This window comes from Phyllobates terribilis, unplaced genomic scaffold (assembly GCF_046119375.1).
Source record: "Phyllobates terribilis strain yellow unplaced genomic scaffold, ASM4611937v1 Scaffold_5__5_contigs__length_657084704, whole genome shotgun sequence".
NCBI classification, from domain to species: domain Eukaryota; kingdom Metazoa; phylum Chordata; class Amphibia; order Anura; family Dendrobatidae; genus Phyllobates; species Phyllobates terribilis.
This window is the reverse complement of record NW_027362765.1, coordinates 232,201,956-232,228,327: the sequence shown is the minus strand read 5'-3', so window position 1 is coordinate 232,228,327 and position 26,372 is coordinate 232,201,956. Positions and strand designations below refer to the sequence as shown.

Genomic DNA, 26,372 nt, shown 5'->3' with positions numbered 1-26,372 from the left:
AAATAAACTCACTTTATCTGCAACATCATTTTGCTAGCATGGATAATAAAATATACCAGTATACATATAAATATGAGAAGCCATAGCCCTTGCCTAATCACATAGCATGACCAGAACTATCATAAGTCCCTCCTGGTTGATCACTCTTTGGATGACATCAGTAACTTTCTTCTAATTACTCGAGTCTGCACCATATAGTCCATTCTCTATAGTTGTGTCACTTTCTTTTGCATATTAGTACTTTATGCAAAATGAATGGTACTAGTAATATTTATGCTAATCTCATTAATCTCTTGCATGCAAGATGATGTATACGGATGATTGCTTTGTTAATGAAACAAGGTTTGTCTCAAGGGTTTTGGCTTGGAAATCTCCTCTGAGTTGTTTTGTTATTGCATTTGTAGAAATGTTGTAGAGAATTTTACCTTTACACTTAGTTTTATGAACACCTAGGTCAAGATCAAGGCAACTTTTATTGCCATGGTGAATAAAAAAGTGTCCAATGTATAGGCCTTCAACTAGTGATATCTTCCGGGGTTGAGGTTGTCAAAAAATATCAATTTTATGATTATTATTTGAAGTAAATGCAGAATAATGGTGATGGAGAGTGGGTGAGAGGATCATATACTCAATGTGCAAGCACAGACTCTTGTGATTCCAGTTGATGATATGGATTATACCGAAGAACACAAATGGAATATAAGTAGGGAATAGGGCTTGGTACACCAAAGTGTATTAGAGGCATAGGCTTGGCACTGTCAGTGAAGGTGAAGGGATGCTGGTGACATAGTTTTTACACAATCAGTGTTGGTGTTAGTTAGCAAGGCAGGCCGCTAGCTCATGGCAGAAACAATAGCACAAAAGACTAAGAATTAGGGTGCATGGCACTAGGCTGACCAGGATAATGCCTAGAAGATGCCCAGTCATCATGAGATAAACACCAAGGGGCAATGAACTAATGTACACCAGGCACAGGAAACCTAGCAGGATTCGTGGCACAGGCCTGCAAGCACTGCAGCGGTGAGGAATGCAAGATCCAGGTAGCCATGCTAGACTTGATGATATCTTCACCCTTAGGATGTCTAGCACTGGAGTTTGCTCACCAGGCTCTGGAGTGTCATCTGAGACTTCCATGATGGTGATGACTAGGCACTCGGAGGAATTAGGACACAAGTCCCCAGGACTCAAGAGCACCTCTGGTGCGACAGTGCAACCACGTCTGTGGATCCATTCATGGCAGCTGAGTTTGGATAGAAGGCCGCTGTCATCTGGTAAAAGGTGAAGGTCCTCAGGCAATGCAGTTTCTTGACGGCAGAATGGACAGCATATTGTAGCTGGTGGGCTTTGAGCCCAGTTTGCCGCCATCTTCTTGAGACAGCGAGCACACATACGGTGATCACAACCCAGAACTTTAGGTCGATGTTGCCTAGTATCAAACCCATTGTAACATATCTTGCACTCCAGCTCTAGAGGACCAAGTAGTGGCTCCAATGAATCCCCATCACGGTTTGTCATTTTGGCAGGTCTAAAATGCGACAAAGGCTGTTGGAGAAGGACAGGCCCTGGGGATAAACAACAATAAAAAAAAAGTAATAATCTATTCTGGGACATGATGATCTGCTTTAATTAGTATGTGGACAATGAAGGTTGGATTAGTAGCCAGCATGAAATTCGAAGCTGAGGCATGACACACACTCCCACATCGAGCTAGCCACCACCTCATGCACGCTCTTCTGTAACCCTGATCCACCTACACCGGATGAATCTGAGTGAGGGTTTTGTTTTAGTGAGGGAGGGAGCTGCCACCTACCTCCTGAGCTGTCAGCAGTAATCCGTTTTCATAGAATCGGAGGGAGATGAAGTCAGGAATTGGGGACAGTGAAACCGGAATGGTAAGAAGGAGACAGTGATAAAAAGTGGGCTGGAGCGAGAGTAATAGGTATTGAGGGAGGATGGAGAGTGTTACGTAGAACGATGCAGCTCAGCTCTGTATCAAGCCAACATGGAATAAGCCCAGTGGTAGTCATGGAAACAGAAGAGACCTAACCGTCTCATCATACTGCAGTATCTGCGGCCAGAAGCAAGGGAGGACATACTGACCTATATACACCAGACTATACGGCCAGGTCTCCCTTCTACACACAGGTAACTCTGTGCCAGGCTTTATCCTTCTCAATACTTGTATCATAAATAAAATATATCCTGTGATTCATTGTCAAAGCGTACAGAACTACATTACGTATTCTAACAAAATCTGCTCGCTCCATAAACACAACGTTTTGGCTTCTCTCCAGTACACAACATCTTAAGCTGCTGATGCTTATGCCGGGTTTTAACATGAAAAAATCTGCGCTGTTAAAAGGGATTTCCAGTTTTACGTAAGCGAATCTCTTATTGCATTGTGAAAAGTTCAGCAACTTTCAGATGTACTTTAGGCATTTTAATGACCTCTGCTTGCTGTCTGAATGTGAAACATTTGGAGGCTGAAAACACCTGTCAGGATCATGTCCGCCAGCAGAAGTTACATGCACCTGTCTCAGCTGGATATGATCAGGACCAGATCTCAGGGCTTTTTTTCTTCCACTGCAGGCAGATGTGTAAAAGGATATGTAAATTATAGTTATGTTTGATGGGAGCTCCAAGAGCTTTCCTGAAAAATTGACACTGCAAGCACGGAGAATTCTACCAGAGGTCTTATCACCTGGGTTGCCAACTGGCCAGAAATTCAAGGCCAGTCCGTAAAAATTTTTTCTTTGCATAAAAAAAAAATCAGGCATCTGTGATTTATTTGAAACTTAAGAAACTTATACAGATTATTTTGACTGTAATTATCATCATTTTTTCGCTTACAGTGACTGCAGATAATGTCTTTAATAAGAATTATGGGCTGTACATATGGATCACTTATAATCATAATGATTTATTATGGTATCATAATGTGTCTGTAAAATATATTCCATGATTTTTTGATAATCTGTCCAGAAAAAAAAAGTCAGAGACCTCCGGTGGGCCCTGGCTTCTCTTTCAGGAGAGTTCATAGGTCAAACCTTGCAGATTGTGATGGTGACAGAGGCCACCATCTCCTTAGCTTGCTTTTGGTACTTTTCTGTGGGAATCAGTTTGGCTCCAACCAACCTGGAATATTTCCAGTGGTTTGGTATTTGCACCCATTCACAATTTGCGAAGCCATCCACAATTTCCTTCACAAAAATTTTATTTGGTAGACTGAGTGGCTGCCCAAATACACTGCTCAAAAAAATAAAGGGAACACTTAAACAACAGAATATAATTCCAAGTAAATCAAACTTCTGTGAAATCAAACTGTCCACTTAGGAAGCAACACTGATTGACAATCAATTTCACATGCTGTTGTGCAAATGGAATAGACAATAGATGGAAATTATTGGCAATTATCAAGACACCCTCAATAAAGGAGTGGTTCTACAGGTGGGGACCACAGACTACATCTCAGTACCAATGCTTTCTGGCTGATGTTTTGGTCACTTTTGAATGTTGGTTGTGCTTTCACACTCGTGGTAGCATGAGACGAACTCTACAACCCACAGAAGTTGCTCAGGTAGTGCAGCTCATCCAGCAAGCTGTGGCAAGAAGGTTTGCTGTGTCTGTCAGTGTAGTGTCAAGAGGCTGGAGGCACTACCAGGAGACAGGCCAGTACACCAGGAGACGTGAAGTGAGCCGTAGGAAGGTAACAACCCAGCAGCAGGACCGCTACCTCCGCCTTTGTGCAAGGAGGACCAGGGGGAGCACTGCCAGAGCCCTGCAAAATGACCTCCAGCAGGCCACAAATGTGCATGTGTCGGCACAAACTGTTAGAAACCGACTCCATGAGGGTGGTATGAGGGCCCAACCTCCACAGATGGGGGTTGTGCTTACAGCCCAACACCGTGCAGGACGCTTTGCATTTGCTTCAGAACACCAGGATTGGCAAAGTCACCACTGGCACCCTGTGCTCTTCACAGATGAAAGCAGGTTCACACTGAGCACATGTGACAGACGTGACAGAGTCTGGAGATGCCGTGGAGAGCGATCTGCTGCCTGCAACATCCTTCAGCATGACCGGTTTGGCAGTGGGTCAGTAATGGTGTGGGGTGGCATTTCTTTGGAGGGCCGCAGAGCCCTCCATGTGCTCGCCAGAGGTAGCCTGACTGCCATTAGGTACCGAGATGAGATCCTCAGACCCTTTGTGAGACCATATGCTGGTGCGGTTGGCCCTGGGTTCATCCTAATGCAGGACAATGCCAGACCTCATGTGGCTGTAGTGTGTCAGCAGTTCCTGCAAGATGAAGGCATTGAAGCTATGGACTGGCCCGCCCGTTCCCCAGACCTGAATCCGATTGAGCACATCTGGGACATCATGTCTCGCTCCATCCACCAACGTCACGTTGCACCACAGACTGTCCAGGACTTGGCGGATGCTTTAGTCCAGGTCTGGGAGGAGATCCCACAGGAGACCATCCGCAACCTCATCAGGAGCATGCCTAGGCATTGTAGGGAGGTCATACAGGCATGTGGAGGCCACACACAATAGTGAGCCTCATTCTGACTTGTTTTAAGGACATTACATAAAAGTTGGATAAGCCTGTGTTTTTCCACTTGAATTTTGGGGGTGACTCCAAATCCAGGCCTCCATTGGTTAATAAATTTAATTTCGATTGATGATTTTTGTGTGATTTTGTTGTCCGCACATTCAATTTTGTACAGAACAAAGCATTCAATGAGAATATTTCATTCATTCAGATATAGGATGTGTTATTTAAGTGTTCCCTTTATTTTTTTGAGCAGTGTACATTAGTTTCTAACAAAGGAGACAGATTTCAGGGATATGTCATTTAATAGTCTGTGTGCTGTTGTTTCCAAACAATGAAGGTTTTATTACCAGGAGATAGTCACTGTCCAGACTGATTCTGAGCCCTGGTCTGTCCGCACCCTCTCCTCTGATAAGCAGCTCACTGTCAATAGACAATGTACACAGAAAGCTGTGGTGTGGACAGGATTAGCTTTCTGAGCTCTGCTACATGCTACATGTAAAAAATCTGATTGTGAAACAACTGCTGCACCCAGTAAACTAAGTGATATATCACTGGAATCAGGTTCTCTTTTCCTACATTTTCTTTTCCTACATTTAAAAAAAAAAACATTTCTAGAAGTTAAATTGCAGGACTCTAGTATGAAAGCATTTATTTTTGCTATTTTGTGAGTATTGGAAAAATGTCTGCTTCACTTTTTTTCCAGAAATGGCACCACCCTTGTCCATGCTCTGTGTCTGGCATTACAGTTTACTGTAGTTGCATTCAGTTGACGCTCTATAAGCTGCCATAGCAGACATGCCTAATGGACAAGAGGAGTGCTAATTCTGGTGGGGGCTGATTATTTTTTCTAAGCTCAGTTTAGACCCTTAACAACATCCACAGTGGATGTGCACCAGAAGTGTGTAGAGTGGGCTCAGGAACTACGCCTGCTCTATACACGGCTGGCTGCGGGGTGTTATGTTCTGCAACTTAGAACTAAGGAATAGGAGGGAAAAGCTGTCCCTGCACTGAGACTCAGCTTAACCCTACGCTGGGGTGGGTGCCCTATTCCTTATGAATAGCCCCACCGAAACTCCTGCACTGAACTCAAATGAAGACCTGTAGGATGGGAAAAGGGGTCCCTAAAAGATCTAAGGACTGGGAGCAAAAGCACGGGACCTCCTAACAGAAAAGTTAGTTGCAGAAACGAAAATTAAAGGAAACAAAACTGGTAGAGCAAGAAGTCCCAGGATAACAATAGTCCAAAGCAAGAAGAACTAAACAAGGCTACTTAGCCAGAGCACGAGCGTTACAACAATGATGTCCAGTGGAGAATGAGAGCCAGGTGCTGAGTAATAAAGGGTGCAGAGATCACGTGACCAAGAAACCCAGCACCAGAGGAAAAGACTAGAAGCCAGCAAACTACAACAAGATGGCCGATAGTAAAACAAAATAGATTCTAACACGTGGTACACAACACCTGCGACTACCACTATCAGAGCGGAGTCTGATTACGGAATTTCAGCGTTCTGAATGGTAGTCATTAGTGACTCCATTATTTAATCAAAAAAAGAAAAACACTCCCAACAGTACAAAAATTTATTAAGGAGCTGAATGGCATAAATATTATAAAAAAATTTTTTTTTACCACATCAAATGCTATAAAAACTAGGCCCAAAAAAACAGATAGAATTCCTGTTTTTTTTCGTTCCATCCCACAATTAATACATTATATGGTAAATTAAATGGTGCCATTAAAAATATAATTTAAAAAAAAACAGCTCTTATATGGGTATGACAACTGAAAAATAAAAAAAAAGTTATGGTCTTTGAAGTCAGGAATAAAAAATTAAAGAAAAATAATGATTGAATCCTTAAAGGGTTTTTCCATTTTCAAAAAAAATGGTGCCTAAACATTTGGATACTTGTAAAAAAAACAAACAAACAAACGCAGTACTCACCCTCCCATGATCCAGCGCCGACTTCCCACCACTTCTCACTGCTCCGATCCCTGGATTTTGGCTGCATTTGTGGATTCACGACTACAGTGCATATCACTGCTGCAGCCTATCACTGAGCTCAGCAGCTCTGCTGATGTAGATGGCACAATCTGCTAAGTGATTGGCTGCAGCGTTGATGTGTGCTGTAGTCACGACATCAATGCTGCAGCCAAACTACATGCATAGATGATCTAGGATAGGCCATCAGTGTTTGACTGATGCAATGAAGACAGACTCACATGTGCTGCAATCATTTATTGTTTTCACTGGCATATTGCCTTGTTCATATAAGCGACTCTACCGGTTACTGCAGCTCATCCCATTCACTTCCATCAGTCCCTTAATTATGCTGATTGTGTGGGTGGAGCAGCAGGTCATAGAGATCAAACCACTAGTGATGAGCGAGCATACTCGCAAGTACTCTGTACTTGCCCGAGCATCTCAGTACTCGAGATACTCGGAGCTCGCCGAGTACTTGCGATATGCCCGGGCGGATGCTCGGGTCCCCTCCCTGCATGTTTAGCGCTCTTTAGAGCGCCAATCAACATGCAGGGATTGCCTGCCACTCACTGTTATGCCGCAGCCATGTTGGTTGTGGCATTACAGTGATTGGCTGGCCGCATAGCGTCATCGGGTCTATATCAGACCTGGCGCCGCTGTGCTAGTCAGTCTACTCCGCAATCAGGTAGTGTAGGGAGAGGTGCTGCTGAGCTAGGGAGAGATTTGGTTGTGTATTAGGTAGTGAGAAAACAAGTACATTACACATATCCATCTCAACAAACAGTCCTTCTGAGGACTAATCCATCTGCAGAGATATCAGGCAGGCAGTGTATATAGGCAGGCAGTGTATATAGGCAGGTAGGCAGTGTATATAGTAGACTGCAGTGCATATAACACAAGAGGCTCCATTCCAGTTCTGCCTTCTGCTGCTGTTAGACATTTCTAGACAAAGGCCCAGGTCTCAGGGGCCAGGAATCATTTTTTTTTGGATCTTAATCCTCATTATTTGCTTAAAAAGTAATCCAGAGAATACCGTTTTTCTGCACCATTTGCTTGTTGGCACTGCAGAATACAGCCAGGTCCTTTCCATATTACAGCGCTAAAAATCCAGCTATTTAAAACTGTGGTTTGTCCGTCACACATATCACATATCATTGCGCTAAAAATACTGCCATTTTTGGCCTCCATTCAAATTTTTTTTCAGTGTGTCAGCAAAGTTTTTGACACTGGTTTTATGTTCAAAATGGTTACCTACAGGCCAGGTATTTAAAACTGTGGTTTCTCCGTCACAGGGATCACATATAACTTTGCTCCAGCCATTTGTAGTGAGCATGGAAGATATTGTCCTCCATTTAAAATTGGCAAGGTGCGTGGCAAGGGATGGGGAACTGGACGTGATGGTGATGGTGCATGCAGAGGCCGAGGCCGTGGGCAAGCTGAAATTGTGCCACAACAAACAACCACATCTTCTCGCCCCACCCTCCTGTCCCAATTCCTAGGGGACAGCAGCATACCACTATCGAACCCAGAGCAGTGTCAAAAGGTTATTGGTTGGATAGCGGATAATGCTTAAAGTCACTTAGCCACCACCACCACCACCACCCTGTCTTCCACACAGTCAAGTTTCAGTAGCCGTGAGTCTGGACTGCATATTCCTCACCCTGATCCTCCTTCCTCCCACCATGCCGAGTGCCCGGAGACAACTGATCCCACACTTGGACACTCTGAAGAGCTGTTCACTTTTCCATTTATAGAATCGGGCCTCTCGCCCAGTCCACTTGAAGCGGGGCAAGAGGAGATCGCATGTAGCGATGCCCAAATATTTGAGCAGCCACGGTCACACGAAGGCGACGGTGGGAAACTGTCACAAGAGGTGGACGATGATGAGACACAATTGCCAGAAAGTCAGGAGGAGGACCAGGGTGCGGAAGTGGAAGATGAAGTGGTGGATGATGAAGTCACTGACCCAACCTGGCAAGGTGACATGCAGAGCGAGGACAGCAGCACACAGGGGGAGGGAGGCATAGCACCACAACAGGCAAGAACAAGCAGTGTGGTGGCTGCAGACAGAAGGCGGACAATAGTTCCCCGTAACATCAACACGACTTAAGTTGCCAGTACAACTGTTAGGTCTTCCCAAGTCAGGTTGTTTTTTAAAGACTCTGCCGATAGTCCCAAAAAGGACATTTGCACCACCTGCCAGGCCAGCATCAGCAGGGGTAGCAAAACTAGCAGCCTGATCACCACCAGCATGATCAGGCACATGGCAGCAAAGCACCCGACTAAGTGGGCCGAACTCCAGGGTCCAGCAACAGTGTCTGCGGGTGACACCACTGCTTCTTCCGTGGCTGTGTGTGCATGCCAATCCCCTGTCCATGGCGCATGCCAAGATGCTTCCTACCCTGCACCTGTCATTGAAAACTCTCAACTAGCACCATCAGCAACCACGTCCAAGTCCTTATCCCAGCGCAGCGTTCACTTGTCCCTACCCCAGTCCTTGGAACGCAAGCGATAATACACAGCTAACGCCCCACAGGCCACACTACTAAATTCACACATTTCGCGAATGTTTGCGCTCGAAATGTTGCCTTTCAGGCTTGTGGAGACGGAAGCTTTCCGCAACCTCATGGCGGCGGTCATCCCTCGGTACTCGGTCCCCAGCCGCCACTATTTCTCCCAGTGTGTCGTACCTGCATTACACAAGCACATTACGCAAGCACGTGTCCCACAACATTAGCCGTGCCCTCAACAATACAGTTACTGGGAAAGTCCACCTAACCACGGACACGTGGACAAGTGCTTGTGGGCAGGAACAGTACATCTTGCTGACGGCACACTGGTTTAACTTAGTGAAAGCCGGGACCCAGTCGGACCTTGGTTGCAGGCCTTGGGTCAGTCAGGGTTGCCCCCACATTCTACAGTTCCTGCACCTCCTCCTCCTCTTCAGCATCCATCTCCGAAATGACCACATCAGTCTCAATCTGGAAGCACTGCAGCACTGCCTCGGCCAAGCGGCAACTGGCTGTGCTGAAGCTAATATGCTTAGGTGACCAACCACACAATGCTGAAGAGTTGTGGACAGCTCTGAAAGCAGGCAGATCTGTGGCTGACACCGCCGAACCTACAGCCAGGCATGATCGTGTGTGACAATGGCCAGAACCTGGTAGCGGCACTGAGGCGAGGCAAGCTCAAACACGTACCATGCCTGGCCCATGTGCTTAACCTCGTGGTTCAGCGGTTTCTCAAAACCTACCCGGATCTTTGCGGATCTGTTTGTCAAAGTACGCCGCCTGTGTGCCCATTTTAGAAAGTCAGTTACAGCTTCAGCCGCTCTTGCTGTGCTTCAGCAGCATTTGCAGCTTCCGGCTCACCGACGTGTGTGTGATGCTCCCACGCGTTGTAACTCTACATTGCAGATGTTGGGAATGATTTATGAGCAGAAGAGGGCAGTTGTTGACTACCTGCATCAACAAGGCCGTCGGTATTCAGGTCAGACTCCAGACTCCAGACTCCACACACAAAAGCTCAGGAGTGGACATGGATGTCAGACATCTATACCATCCTCCAAAACTTTGAGGACTACACCAAGATGGTGAGCGGCGATGACGCCATAATTAGCGTCACCATCCCGCTTCTCTGTCTTCTGAAACACTCTCTGCTCGCAATTAAAGAGGATGCATTGCAGGCGGAGCACGATGAGATGGAACCATACAGGGTGATTACACACAGCCCAGCCTCATCTCATCCCAACGTGGATTGGGTGACAATGAGGAAGAGAAGGAGGAGAAGGAAGAACAGGAGCTAGTTTCCTGCACTATAGACAGTACTACCTGCACAACTACCATACTGTCTGTTCAGCGTGGGTGGCCTGAGGACGGAGGAGGATGAGAAGGAGGGCATGGTCAGTCGTCCTCTTGGTGAGGACACGGAAGTCTTGCCTCTGCAGTCTGGCACACATGGCTGAGTTTATGTTACGCTGCCTTTCCTGTGAACCTCGCGTTGTCCAAATTACTGTTGTCCAGTCATTACTGGTTGGTGACGCTTCTAGACCCACGCTACAGGGAGAACTTTATGTCTCTTATTCCTTTGCAAGACAGGCCTAATAAAATGGGGCAGTACGAGAAGTCCCTTGTTGCGGAATTAGTGAAAAAATTCTCACAAGGAGTGCAAAGTTTCGGAAGGTGGTGAGGGAGTACCTTGCCGACCGTACCAACATCCTCCGTAATTCCTTTGTGCCTTATAATTATTGGGTATCCAAGCTGGACACGTGGCATGAACTGGCTCTCTACACTTTGGAGGTCCTGGCCTGCCCTGCCGCTAGCGTTTTGTAAGAGCGGGTTTTTAGTGCCGCCGGTGGAATTATAACCGATAGGCGTATTCGCTTGTCAACTGAAAATGCTGACAGGCTGACTCTTATAAAAAATTAACAAGGGCTAGATTGGGCCAGACTTCTCAACACCACCGAATGATAGCAGCGTAACATAAACTCAAATCCAGTGTCTTTTTTGGGGGGAGGTCTAACTCGATTCCTATGCACCTTTGTCTTCACACCCAGACATGGGTATACGCTTCCTGATTTTGTTTATTTGCTCTTGTCCTCCTCCTTCTCTGCATCCTCATCCTCCACCACCATATAACAACCATATGTACCATATCAACATATCTACGTCTCTTGCAAGGGGCATTGGAGTTCCTCCAAATTTTTGGCAGCCGTTGCTTCACTGCATAGGCAAACATGGGAGACCCACTTCCTAATAATGGGAACATTGTTTTTAGGAGGCTCTCTGACCTCTACGTCTCTTGCAAGGGGCATTGGAGTGCCTCCAAATTTTTGGCAGACGTTGCTTCACTGCATAGGCAAACATTATGGGAGACCCACTTCCTAATAATGGGAACATTGTTTTTAGGAGGCTCTCTGACCTCTACGTCTCTTGCAAGGCGCAGTGGAGTGCCTCCAAATTTTTGGCAGCCGTTGCTTAACTGCATAGGCAAACACCATGGGAGTACCCGAGCATTTTAGTGCTCGCTCATCACTAGTCGGCACTGGATAGAACAGGCAGATAGTAATTACATGCTTGTCAGTTTTTTGGCACAAAAACAGTCCTGGATAACACCTTTAACATTCTAGTGATTGAATCACAATGTGAAACCTTCCTCAGTACAAATATAAAAGGGGGGATCTTGAGTTTATATTAATCTCTGCAACTAAAGGGGAAATCCAGACAAAACTGATCTGTTGAGTTTACTTGTGTGCTTAGGGTCATTGTCTTGTTGGAAGGTGGACCTTTGGCCAAGTCTGAGGTCCAGAGCACTCTGGAAGAGGTTTTCATCCAGGATATCTCTGTACTTGGCCGCATTCATGTTTCCTTCAACTGCAACCAGTCATCCTGTCCCTGCAGCTGAAAAACACGCCCCCTTCTTCTTTTTTAATAAATTTGCAAAAATTTCTACATTTCTGTTTTTTTTTCAGTCAAGATGGGGTGCAGAGTGTACTTTAATGAGAAAAAAAAAATAACTTTTTAGAATTTACCAAATGGCTGCAATGAAATAAAGAATGAAAAATTGAAATGGGTCTGAATACTTTCCGTACCCACTGTATATGCTTATATAAATTGTTTAGGAGGGTTGATCCTACTGACAGATTCCCTTTAAAGGGGTATTCTCATGTTACTAAATTGCTTCAATAAGTTTGACACCATAAAAATAAGCAAGTTTGCAATTGATTTGCTTTTATTATCTGCTCTAGTTCTTCTGCAATGAGAGCTTTTATCTTATATAGTGTACAGCATGCTGCCAAAGAAATCGGCCATTACAACTGAGTATGCGCAATACCTGCATTCCAGGCTGAGAAGTTAATTCCTACCACATCAGTTCTCTCTCTATATATATAGCAGCTAGCTGCTCAACACCCTCTCTCTCATCTCCTAGCTTGGAGCTGCTATTAGTCTTGTAAAATAAGCAGCTCCCAGCATTGTATTTTCCAGAGCACTTTGCTTATATAAAGGCAATGTTTCCTGTATATGTAAAGTGTAGATTCCAGAGCAAGCACTCACAGGCCATTAATGTGTCACATTAGCACAAGCACAGGAAGAAAACTGACCAGATGTGTTACTCAAGGAGGAGTGCCCGCCCCCAGCAACAAGGAAGTAAAGAGACTACAGAGTTGTGTGCTGCTCAAGTCACGACTTGAGAAAATGCCTGTAATCCCTTTGCAGAAATATTAGCAATCAAAATATTCGGCACCCAATGAGTTAACTTTAGTTAAGTCCAAGTAGGTGTTTTCACTGGAAGCGTGTACTTCTTCCTGTATGAGTTGCTATCTGACAACAGAAAGGTAAAATAAAAAAAAATGTTTAAATTAACTCTGCAGTCACTATTTCATCGTGTGTCCTGTTCAAAATGAAAAATTTGATGAATGCTCCTCTTTAACCCCTTAACAACCGCCGATACACATAAAAATGGTGGCCGTTAAAGGGCCTTATCGCTATTTTAAAATGGCGATCGGGAATAACAGAATAGCGCCGCCCCACGGGCGAAATTCCCGCGGGTGACAGCTGTACATGACCTGCTGCTGTTCTTCTGCACCCCAGTTCCTGTTTTCATACACAGTTGAAATTCTTGGCCTTGTTTCAATGACCAAGGCTTGGCTTTTTGGCCACAATTCTTCCATGAAGACCACTCCAGGACAGATTTCTCTGAACAGTTGATGGATGAAGCTGGTTCTCACTATTTGCTGTCAGTACTCAGTTGATGGCACTGCTGGACAAGTTCCGATTTAGAAGGAAAGTAAATATGTCTTTCATTTGCTGAACTAAGTTTCCTTAGCCGACCCATGCAATTACAGTCCTCAGTGTTGCCTATTTCTTGGTGCTTCTTCAAAAGAGCTTAATCAGCGCATCTTGAAACCCCAGTCTGCTTTAAATCTTTGCCTCAGTCTCAACATGGTGTATGACCTGTGTCATGAAACAGTCTTCCACAACCTCCCCTTTGTAGAAGAGTTTGGTTGTTCCTCACCCAGATTAAAGCCTCCTACACAGCTGTCTGTGTTTCAGTTAATGATTGTTTCAACCTACATATGAAAATGATGATTAGCACCTGTTTGGTATAACTGGTTACTCATACAAATGACTATAATCCTACAAAATCCCTAAGTGTGCTTAGAAAAATTTATGATATTTTGAAGGCAAAGGGCGGTCACACCAAATATTTATTGGATTTGGATTTCTCTTTTGATTTATCCACTTAGCTTATTTTTACTAATTAACAAAAATGCAAATAACACCTCTGTTAAAATATTCTTACTTTGCAGCAGTTTTTCCACTCTTGACTAAAATTTTTGAACAGTACTCTATATTTATTCTATTCCATCTTTTGGTCATCATAATAATTTTAGTTTGGTCTTTGAAGGATAAAAACAGATCCATGGTTTAGTACTGAACTGAACAGATATTCTGTGTCAATCTGAAAACTAGTATGGATATTGTAATGGCCAAATCTGTGTTATACCCAACTGTTTATACTGCTAGGCAATTCATTGTGGGTGGCACTGGGGTGTGAGTGATAGTGTAATATAGGTGTCTGGATGCAACACACAGAGATCACGAGGCGGAAAACAGTTAGGGATTAATATAACTCATTTTATATACAGCAATGACTTTAAACAATTAGTCTTAGTAACAAAGCAAATCAACAGTAGAATTAATAACAATAATCTTCGAATAGCAAAGAAAGTCTTTCATTAATTAGCGAGAATGTTCTTTTCACAAAGGTGGTGCGCCCAGTCGTGGGAGCCACCACGTAAATTCTCTATCCCGATCTGGCCTTAGCGGGGGTCACCAGGTTTTCCCGCTAGGCCGCAAGTCTCTCTCTGACATAGTCTATCAAAGCCCGTTGAACCTCCCATGCACTAACCGGCACCCTCCAAATCTGAAATCCTAGTCCCAGCCAACCCCGGTACCGTAGGTGAAAGCTGAAAGTGACGGCCCTGCTTACCCGCACTGTTCTTCCGCAATCGCAGGCGTGCCTCTCCTGTCGCAGTCTTCTTATGGCTCTTCTTGGTTTAAGCGTCAGCGGTAGTCTCTTATGCTTAGGGAGGAAAGGACTAGGCCTTGGCTCTTGACATTCGACGCCAGGTCTCGGAGGCTTAACCAGCGCAGGGCGCGGATCCTGGCCCTGACCAGCGTAGATGGAACTTGGAGTCCTCCTGTGGGGGATCCGGACCATGCCAGGCGTTGACCGGCCCCTGGGTGGGGCAGACTTCACGCTGAGGCCTGTCACGCTGGACTCAGGGCGTCTCTAGAGCATGTCTGCTCCACTCTCCTGATTGGCGCCAAATCGGCCTGTGGTTTGGTGTGCAGGGCTTTTATATCAAGGAAGTCCTTCCTGTGGGTCACATGATCAGGTCCAGCACCCAAATTCACTCCCGCTGCAAATCTTCCAGCACAATTTGGTTCCTCTTGATTTCGCCCGGCGAGCAGATGACAGTCTTTCCTAATTAATAGCACATCCTGTAAGGGTTCTTCAGGGAATTCACTTCTTCTTATTTTAATAGCTCTGCCCTGAAATTCGGGTTCTTGGTCCATAGTCCTGAATTAAAAGATCATTGAACACAATTGCAGTTATACTTTAATCTCTGTGTACATGTCTTCCATAGATACCACGTAAGAATGCTGCTTATATCTGAAACATTCCTACAGAGGAGAAACTAGCTGCTGATCCAGAATACAAACAAGTTTGATTGCTGCTTACTAAGAAATATTTACTAGTGTGCATAGAATCCTATTGAAATAAATTAAGATGGCAGCATGGTGTACAGTGGATAGTACTATAGCCATGCAATGCTGGGGTCCTGGGTTCAAATCCCAGCAAAGACAACTTATACAATGAGTTCTCTTTGCTTATCTATCATAGTTGGAACTAACTTTTTAGTTTTTATCCTCCTGATACAGTGGTGGCCAAAAGTATTGGCACCCCTGCAATTCTGTCAGATAATACTCAGTTTCTTCCTGAAAATGATTGTAATCAAAAATTCTTTGGTATTATTATCTTCATTTAATTTGTCTTCAATGAAAAAAACACAAAAAGAATTGTCCTAAAGCCAAATTGGATACAATTCCACACCAAACCTAAAAAAGGGGGTGGACAAAAGTATTGGCACTGTTTGAAAAATCATGTGATGCTTCTCTAATTCGTGTAATTAACAGCACCTGTAACTTAGCTGTGGCACCTAACATGTGTTGGCAATAACTAAATCACACTTGCAGCCAGTTAACATGGATTAACGTTGACTCAACCTCGGTCCTGTGTCCTTGTGTGTACCACATTGAGCATGGAGAAAAGAAAGAAGACCAAAGAACTGTCTGAGGACTTGAGAAACCAAATTGTGAGGAAGCATGAGCAATCTCAAGGCTACAAGTCCATCTCCAAAGACCTGAATGTTCCTGTGTCTTCCGTGCGCAGTGTCATCAAGAAGTTTAAAGCCTATGGCACTGTGGCTAACCTCCCTAGATGTGGACGGAAAAGAAAAATTGATGAGAGATTTCAACGCACGATTGTGCGGATGGTGGATAAAGAACCTCGACTAACATCCAAACAAGTTCAAGCTGCCCTGCAGTCCGAGGGTACAACAGTGTCGACCCGTACTATCCGTCGGCGTCTGAATGAAAAGGGACTGTATGGTAGGATACCCAGGAAAACCCCACTTCTTACCCCGAGACATAAAAAAGCCAGGCTGGAGTTTGCCAAAACTTAACATAGTAACATAGTAACATAGTTTTTAAGGTTGGAGGAAGACTAAGTCCATCTAGTTCAACCCATAGCCTAACTGGTTGATCCAGAGGAAGGCAAAAAAAAAAACATGTGGCAAACACTAAGCTCCACATTGGGGACAAAATTCCTTCCCGACTCCATACGACAATCAGACTAGTTCCTTGGATCAACGCCCTATCAAGGAATCTAGTATTTATAACCTGTAATATTATACTTTTCAAGAAAGGCATCCATGCCCTTCTTAAATTTTAACAGTGGATTACTTATTACAACATCATGCGGCAGAGAGTTCCATAGTCTCACTGCTCTTACAGTAAAGAGTCCCCATCTGTGATTATGATTAAACCTTCTTTCCTCCAGACGTAGAAGATGCCCCCTTGTCCCCGTCTCAGGCCTCAGAGTAAAAAGATCAGTAGAAAGGTCTTTGTACTGTCCCCTCATATACTTGTACATAGTAATAAGATCACCCCTAAGCCTTCTTTTTTCCACGGTAAATAACCCCAAGTGTAATAACCTGTCTTGGTATTGCAGACCCCCCAGTCCTCTAATAACCTTGGTCGCTCTTCTCTGCACCTGCTCTAGTTCAGCTATGTCTTTCTTATACACCGGAGACCAGAACTGTACACAGTATTCTAAGTGTGGTCGCACTAATGACTTGTATAGAGGTAAAATTATGTTCTCCTCATGAGCATCTATGCCTCTTTTAATGCATCCCATTATTTTATTTGCCTTTGCAGCAGCAGCCTGACACTGGCCACTAAACGTGAGCTTGTCGTCCACCAATACACCCAGGTCTTTTTCAGTTACAGTTTTGCCCAGTGTTTTACAATTAAGCATATAATTATACATTTTATTTCCTCTGCCCAAGTGCATTACCTTACATTTATCCCCATTAAAGCTCATTTGCCATTTATCAGCCCAAGCTTCTAGTTTACATAGATCCTCCTGTAATATAAAATTGTCCTCCTCTGTATTGATTACCCTGCAGAGTTTAGTGTCATCTGCAAATATTGAAATATTACTCTGTATGCCCCCTGCAAGGTCATTAATAAATATGTTAAAAAGAAGGGGGCCCAATACTGACCCCTGTGGTAGCCCACTGTTAACTGAGACCCAGTCTGAGTGTGTTCCATTAATAACCACCCTTTGTTTCCGGTCACTGAGCCAATTCTTAACCCACACACATATATTTTCCTCTATCCCCATTGTTCTCATTTTATGTATCAACCTTTTGTGTGGAACCGTATCAAAAGCTTTGGACAAGTCCATATACACAACATCCACTGCATTTCCTTGGTCCAGTCCAGAACTTGCCTCCTCATAAAAGCTGATCAGATTAGTTTGACAGGAACGGTCCCTCGTAAACCCATGTTGATATTGGGTCATGAGGTTATTCTGCTTCAGATACTCTAGTATAGCATCTCTTAGGAAACCCTCCAGGATTTTACCCACAGTAGAGGTTAAGCTTACCGGCCTATAATTTCCAAGTTCAGTTTTTGTCCCCTTTTTGAATATTGGCACCACATTTGCTATACGCCAGTCCTGTGGTACAGACCCTGTTATTATGGAATCTTTAAAGATTAAAAATAATGGTCTATCTATGACGCTACTTAATTCCTGCAGTACTCGCGGGTGTATCCCATCCGGGCCCGGGGATTTGTCAACTTTAGTGATTTTTAGACGCCGCCGTACTTCCTGCTGGGTTAAGCAAGTGACATTTACTGGAGAATTTTTGTTATCACTGATCATGTTTTCTGTCATGCGATTTTCTTGTGTAAATACGGTTGAAAAAAAATCATTTAGCATATTGGCTTTTTCCTCATCCTCATCCACCATTTCACCCGGACTATTTTTAAGGGGGCCAACACTATAATTTTTTAGTTTTTTACTATTTATGTAGTTAAAGAATATTTTGGGGTTATTTTTACTTTCTCTGGCAATGATTCTCTCTGCCTCAATCTTTGCTGCCTTGATTTGTTTTTTACATAATTTATTTACTTTTCTATATTTATTTAATGCCTCATCACTACCTACTTGCTTTAGTTCTCTAAATGCTTTCTTTTTGTCACTTATTGCGCCCCTTACAGCTCTATTTAGCCATAGTGGTTTCCTCCTATTTCTAGCATGTTTATTCCCAGAGGGTATATATTGTGCACAGGTCCTATTCAGGATGTTAATAAATGTCTCCCATTTGCTTTGTGTAGCTTTATGTCTCAGGATATCGTCACAGTTTATTGCACTAAGATCATCTCTTAACCGTTGGAAATTTGCCTTCCCGAAGTTTAGTGTCCTTGTAACCCCTCTACTACACATCTTATTAAAGGTTACATGAAAACGTATTATTTTGTGATCACTATTACCCAAGTGACCCCAACTTGTATATTTGATATGCGGTCTGGCCTATTGGTTAATATTAGGTCTAGCAGTGCCCCCATTCTTGTTGGGTCCTGAACCAGTTGTGAAAAGTAATTGTCTCTCATAGTAGTCAAAAACCTATTTCCTTTGCTTGAACTACATGTTTCTGTCCCCCAATGTATTTCAGGGTAGTTGAAGTCTCCCATAATAATGACTTCTCCTTGAGTCGCTGCTTCATCTATTTGCTTTACGAGGATATTCTCCGCTACTTCCATTATTTTTGGAGACTTATAACAAACCCCTATCAGTAATTTATTATTTTTTCCCCCTCCCCTTATCTCCACCCACAGGGACTCTACATTTTCATTAGATTCACATATATCCTCCCGCAAGACAGGTTTTAAGGATGATTTTACATATAAACACACCCCCCCCCTCGCTTGTTTGTATGGTCATTTCTGAACAGACTATAGCCCTGTAAATTAACTGCCCAGTCATGGCTCTCGTCCAGCCACGTCTCAGATATCCCTACCATGTCATAATTATTTTCCAACAAAATTAATTCTAATTCCTCCATTTTGTTGGTGAGGCTTCTGGCATTAGTGTACATGCATTTTATGTATCTCTCTGTACCTCTATTCCTTCTTACTTTATTGACTGTTCTAACCCCACCCCCAATTTCTTTATTTGTGCCCAGGTCACTATCTGCACTATCTTCCCCACCTATAAAATGAATACCCTCCCCCCCAATCCCTAGTTTAAACACTCCTCCAACCTTCTAGACATTTTCTCCCCCAGCACAGCTGCACCCTCCCCATTAAGGTGCAGCCGGTCCCTAGCGTAGAGTCTGTAGCCAACTGAGAAGTCGGCCCAGTTCTCCAGGAACCCAAATCCCTCCTTCCTACACCAGTTCTTGAGCCACTTATTTATCTCCCTAATCTCCCATTGCCTCTCTGGCGTGGCACGTGGTACCGGTAGTATTTCAGAGAATACCACCTTGGAGGTCCTTGCTTTCAGCTTGCAGCCTAATTCCCTGAAATCATCTTTAAGGACCTTCCACCTACCTCTAACTTTGTCATTTGTGCCAATGTGCACCATGACTGCTGGGTCCTCACCAGCCCCTCCCAGTAATGTCAACCCGATCAGCGATGTGCCGGACTCGAGCGCCTGGTAGGCAGCACACTGTTCGACGATCCCTGTCTTTGTGACAGATTGCCCTATCTGTTCCCCTAATAATTGAGTCCCCCACTACCAGCACCTGCCTGGCCTGCCCTACTCTCCTATTTCCCTCTTTACTGGAGCTGACACTCCTCCGGCTTTCAGGGGACATGCCTTGCTGCAGTAGTGCTACCCCTGTACCGTCACTCCCCTCATCTGCCAACTTTGCAAACTTATTGGGGTGTGCCAGATCAGGACTAGCCTCCCTGGCACTCTTCCCTCTACCACCCCTTCTAACAGCTACCTCACTGTCCTGCAGCTCCCGACTACCACCCTCCCCCAGATCTACCCCAGTGAGCAGCAGACTCCTTTCCATGTTGTCAGTGGATCTCAGTGTTGCCAGCTGCTCATTTAGATCCAGTATCTGGGCTTCCAAACGCACAACGTGCACACATCTCGCGCAGCAGTAAGCAACCTCGACCGGCTGTTCAAGGAATACATACATGTGGCAAGATGTACACTGGATAGCATTGTCAATAATGGAGCTTATTTCCTAATGGGGATTGCAATATACAGAATGTTAAGTAAAAAGTAAAGTAAAGAATTAATGAAATACAGTCAGCAATTCAGTCCAAAGTCCTCCCTTCCAAACTCCCTGAATACAAAGTCACTGAAAAACAAGTCACACACTTACTTTCGTTCGCACTTACGCTCCGGACACACGCAGCTCGTTCACACTCGCAAACTAAGAGATTTAAAGAGTTTTTTTTTTTTTTTTTTCCCTTTTCCAGCAATGCACCCTTCACCTCAATGCACTTCCAAAAGGACAACTTACCTGAGAAAGCCTAAAACATTTTGGAAGAATGTTCTCTGGTCAGATGAGACAAAAGTAGAGCTTTTTGACAAAAAGCATCAACATAGAGTGTACAGGAAAAAAAAAGAGGCATTCAAAGAAAAGAACCCGGTCCCTACAGTCAAACATGGCGGAGGTTCCCTGATGTTTTGGGGTTGCTTTGCTGCCTCTGGCACTGGACTGCTTGACCATGTGCATGGCATTATAGAGTCTGAAGACTACCAACAAATTTTGCAGCATAATGTAGGGCCCAGTGTGAGAAAGCTGGGTCTCCCTCAGAGGTCATGGGTCTTCCAGCAGGACAATGACCCAAAACACACTTCCAAAAGCACTATAAAATGGTTTGAGAGAAAGCACTGGAGACTTAGAAGGTGGCCAGCAATGAGTCCAGACCTGAATCCCATAGAACACATGTGGAGAGATCTCAAAATGGCAGTTTGGAGAAGGCACCCTTCAAATATCAGGGACCTGGAGCAGTTTGCCAAAGAAGAATGGTCTACAATTCCAGCAGAGCATTGTAAAAAACTCATTGATGGTTACCGGAAGCGGTTGTTCGCAGTTATTTTGGCTAAAGGTTGTGCAACCAAGTATTAGGCTTAGGGTGCCAATACTTTTGTCTGTCCTATTTTTGGAGTTTTGTGTGAAATGATCAATGATTTGATTTTTGCTTCATTCTCTTTTGTGTTTTTTCCTTGCAAGCAAATTAAATGAAGATAATAAGACCAAAGAATTTGTGATTGCAATCATTTTCAGGAAGAAACTGAGTATTATCTGACAGAATTGCAGGGGTGTCAATACTTTTGGCCACCACTGTATATGTAGATATGTATATATATTTACAGCGGCACTACAGCGCAGTTTGCATTATTATTATTATTATTCAGCATCTGCAAGAAGTTTGTATGTTCTCCCTGTGTTTGCGTGGGTTTCCTCCGGGTTCCCCGCTTTCCTCCCACACTCCAAAGACATACTGATAGGGAATCTAGATTGTGAGCCCCCATGGGGACAGCGATGCTGATGCCTGTAAAATCGCTGCGGAAATTAATAGCACTATATAAATGAGTATAATAAATAAAGCCTTAAGCCAAATATTGGAAAACTCTGTAATTGGGTTTTTAGGAAAACATATCCTATGTTGAAAAAAGCATTATGGCAGTGGGCACTGTGTGATTCTGTATCTGATTAGGAAAGCAGATTTTTACATTAACTTTTCCTTCTGATCTACTTCACTTTTCTAACTTGGAGTGGGAGTATGTTTTTTTTTTAATAATCTGATTCTGAACACTTCAATGATGTCTGTGCTGAAGAGGATATGGAGCAGAGGAGCTGTGAGTGGGCTGAGCAGTTGTGAAGGCGCACAGCGTACCATGGAGAATATGCTTAACCCATTATTAGTTTGAAGCCGCATGTCTATATATAATATGTGAGTCAAATCTATCGATCTACATATATTTTCCCTTTAGACTAAAGTTGATAAAAACAGACTACTTCAACCATAACTAAGGCCAAGTTCACACGTCATGGATTTATCACGGATTTCCGGTGTGTATTCCACACCATAAACAACAAAGAAGAAGAAGTGTGCCCACTTCTTCTTCTTTGTTGTTTTAGTATTACTTTCGATATGCCAAAGGTTGATCCCTACTATAGTGTGGTGCCTTCTTTGTTTTTGTTCTTCCGCTCCATAAATCCGCAGCAATTTACAGTAAAATACAAGTAAATAAATTTTTTTTCAAAATCCCATTCACATATTGCAGAAAAAAATCTGCAAGTAAATGAAAGTGTGGTGCGGATTACAAATTTGCAGCATGCTCATTAATTTCTGTATTTCACCCTATTCGATGCTGTGTAAATGGAATAGGATGAAATCCACAAGTAGGACACGCAGATTTTGTCTGTGCATTCATTTCAGATTTGCAAATCCATCTGCAACGGAAATTTTCTGCAACGTGAAAATCATAGCCTGAGGTTCTTCCTATGAAATTTAACACGCAACGGATTGTCTCAAATAAAGTTGTCCTAGGTAAAATTTTAGAGAGAATGCTGTTGGCCAAATCTAAGGTGTATGTTCACATTCAAACTTCTGCTAGGAAAGCTCACAATATATGTGGTCAACGTGTTCATAGGGGGCCATTAGTCAGGGGTGCTTGTGTTTGGTTGGCATACTCAGTTGGTCAGTATACCGCAATCAAATGTATGTAAGAGTGTAGTGGGGTACGATATTCCAACCAGCGGAGTCCGGTAAAAAGAGAATGTATACTGTGCAATAATTGGTTGAATTGGCATTGGGTTGATGGTAGAAGAGAATCAAAGGGAAGAGAGATTTACTGTTGTCGTCTTAACCAGTAAAACCTCCTTAAAAATCTTCCTGTGTTTGTGATGTTGAGTATCTGACAGTAGAGAGCGGCAATGAAAGGCTTTTAGACAACCCGAGAGGCGCTTATGCGTGCTTATGATGTAGCTGTTGTTCTGCGGTGGTTCCATTCAGTATTTTAAAATATTTATCACAGTGGGATACAGGGATATTTTTCTGGCCATTCCTATAACTCACTCATAATAAGTTTTGTAAGAGGGTAAACAGGCTGCAGAAGGTAAAACAGATGATTTGTCGCTACATATGATCCTGTCCCATCACATCATCTATTATATATGAAAACCCAGTAGGAGCAAGCCATTTTTACTATAGGGTGTCTCTTTGTTGCAGTGGAGGCGAGCAGAGCCGGACATGTGGCCATAGCCGTGCAGTACTTCCCTACTGCTATCTACTAAAGCTCCTCATCCGTGTAAGTGTCTCTTCCATTTATTACATATTGATTTCCATGGACTGCTTGATGACCCCAGTGGGATTGCGGACACTGATGTGACAATGGAGATGAAGCATGTGAGAAAGGTTTTAAAAAATTTGTCTCGGGAGATTGTTATCCCAGGAAATGTTGCGGTTTTACAGCGCGGCCACCTGCAGCCAATTATTAGACTGTAATTGGTTTCCACACATTTCACAGGACATATCTGCCAGATCCTCTTTATAAATTGTTCCATGTATGTGTACAGATGTAGCAGAGCACAGGTTGTTATTTGGATAATTGATTAGTATTATACTACCATGTTAACAGTATTTTCCCGTAGCATTGTAGGTACATGTATATGGGTTGCTATAATTATCACAGTGAACTAAAATTGCAAACCGTATATCTGTGACACATTATCACATTTGTTCCCAGATAACAGACCAAGATTGAGTCCATTCCTTTATCCTCATAAGGAGCAGTAACACGTCTCAGCTGGAGAAGCTTGATGTGGAGAAGCGGCTTGCAGGGTTGCCATCTTCCTCCAGAACTTGCTCACATTTGACCCATTAAATAATCACTATCGTTTTAACAAACTTTGCATAAATCAATAGTACAAATTAATATAATTTTTGTAGTATATATTATCAAAGAAATATGCTTCTTTCTCCACTTATGAGTGACTTTTTCCCCTCCCTCCACGTCCTGAACTCATGGTTCACTCATCTTCGTCAAAGCAAAACAGATGGACAGCAATGTGAGGTGTGAGGTTCCATCTCCTAGGGTAGGACAGCTCCCCACAGTGACAGACCAGATAGGCACAGGGCAGACAAACATGCAGATTCTTCTGTAGCTCATATCAAATGTAATTGACTTCAGAGCTGGATTAATAGCTACACAGCTTAGTACTTCTGTATCCATGCTGCTTTTGTTTCGGTGCTACATAAACAAAGAAGATTAGTAACCAAAATCCCAAATACATTTTAATAGTCAGCACATCAACACGTACAAACGAGAGTGTACCGCCACGAGAGAACCACTCCAAAAGACATGGGGATATAGGAGAATGAAGGAGTTGTAAGGTTGGAAATATAAAACAATTCTTTATTAGGTGTTAGATATAACACATATACATACAGTACTTAACTAGATAACAAAGAGTGTGCAAGGTAAAATGAAATACCGTATATTCCGGCGTATAAGACGACCTGGTGTATAAGACGACCCCCCTACTTTCCTGTTAAAATATAGAGTTTAGGATATATTCACCGTATAAGACTACCCCTTTTCCAACGCATACCAAACACCGGTAAAAATAAAAAAAAAACAGATTTGAATTTAACATGGTCCTTTTTTAATTTAAATTCTTATGACATGCAGGTATATAGCAGGAAAACTGTCACTCATAAACATATTAAAATAGGGGGGACCCCACGTCATTTTTTGGGGGGGTCCCCCATTCTAATAGCTAGTAAAGGCTAGGTATTCAGCTGGGGGCTGATATTAGTAGCCTGGGAAGCTCCGTGGGTATTACCCTCTTCCCAGACTTCAAACATCTGCCCCAGCCGTCTGCTTAACCTCCACTAGAGACTATAATGATGGTGGATCCCACGCCAATTTTCTTTTTAAAAAATCCTTTATTTTAAGACTAAATGACAATTGAGGGGTTAATAAAGATGCAGTCCCTAAATTATTATTAATTTTGTAATTAATTTTTCCCAAAAATGTTGACGTGGGCTTCGCCATATTTTTGTGTCCAGCCAGGTACAGCAGGCAGGAACGGGCTGCCCCCAACCACCAGCTGCCTATTTGTACCTGGCCGGACACAACAATATAGGGAAGCCCTTTTTTTTTAAATTATTTCATGAAATACTTAAAAAAAAAAAGACGTGGGGCTTCGCCCTATTTTTGTGTCCAGCCAGGTACAACTAGGCAGCTGGGGGCTGGAATCTGCAGCGCAGGGAGGCCCAAGCTTTCTGGCCCCCCCCGCTGCAAATTGCAGTCCGCAGCCACCCCGGAAAATGGCGCGTTCATAGAAGCGCCATCTTCTGGCGCTGTACCCAACTCATCCAGGGCCCTGGTGCGGTGGCTCACTGGGTAATAAAGGGGTTAAGGCCAGCTTGGCATTATCAGCTGGCCCTAAGCCCGAAATTCATGGGGTCACGCCAATATTAGACATGACCGCCATGAATTTTTAGTAAAGTAATTAAAAAAAACACAAACACCCAGAATAAAGTCCTTTAATTGAAATAAACACACAATCCTTTATTGTTCTAAATTAAACCATACTTACCATCATGCCCATTCCAGCTGAAGCCAACGATCTCCTGCAATAAAAGTAAAATAATAAAGCAACCTCATCCTTACCTCTCCATGGTTCCTAGGACCGGTCCAGCTCTGCTACATCGAGATGACAGGCTGCACCGCAGCAGAACGCTGCCGTTCAGCTTGCCATGCGGCAGACACTGAGAAGCGCAGGCATGCTTGTGCTCCTCAGTGTCTGACTGTGACGGCATCCAGATGAGCCGAGATCATGTCCAATGAACTCGGCTCACCTCATGCACGTCACTGACAGCGTGGGAAAATTCTCCTGCTCCCCGCATGCGCAGTAGAAGTTTCCCACGCTGTCAGTGACGGACGTCCAGGAGGTGAGCTGAGTTCATTGTCGGCTCATCTGGATGCCGTCACAGCCAGACACTGAGGAGCGCAAGCATGCCTGCGCTTCTCAGTGTCTGCGGGATGACAAGCTGGATGGCAGCGCTCTGCTGCGGTCCTGCCTGTCATCTCGATGTAGCAGAGCTGAAGCTGTCCTGGGAGCCATGGAAAGGTAAGGATGAGGTTGCTTTATTATTTTACTTTTATTGCAGGAGATCGTTGGCTTCAGCTGGAATGGGCGTGATGGTAAGTATGGTTTAATTTAGAA

At 43.7% G+C, this 26,372-nt stretch overlaps 1 protein-coding gene and 1 long non-coding RNA gene across 2 annotated transcripts; one reads left to right on the top strand and one right to left on the bottom strand.

Annotated features, from left to right (window-relative positions):
* LOC141271080 (E3 ubiquitin-protein ligase RNF182-like) lies at positions 1-1,993 on the bottom strand. The gene is made up of 2 exons (XM_073681186.1): positions 1,811-1,993; positions 1-1,562 (listed from the first exon to the last, which is right to left on the bottom strand). The coding sequence occupies exon 2, from the start codon at positions 1,513-1,515 to the stop codon at positions 814-816; it is 702 nt and encodes a 233-aa protein (XP_073537287.1). The 5' UTR covers positions 1,516-1,562; positions 1,811-1,993; the 3' UTR covers positions 1-813.
* LOC141271081 (uncharacterized) lies at positions 1,931-25,342 on the top strand. Its single transcript, XR_012321822.1, has 3 exons — positions 1,931-2,145; positions 23,368-23,446; positions 23,885-25,342. It is a non-coding gene; the product is annotated as an uncharacterized lncRNA (long non-coding RNA).
* Positions 25,343-26,372: the final 1,030 nt, after the last annotated feature.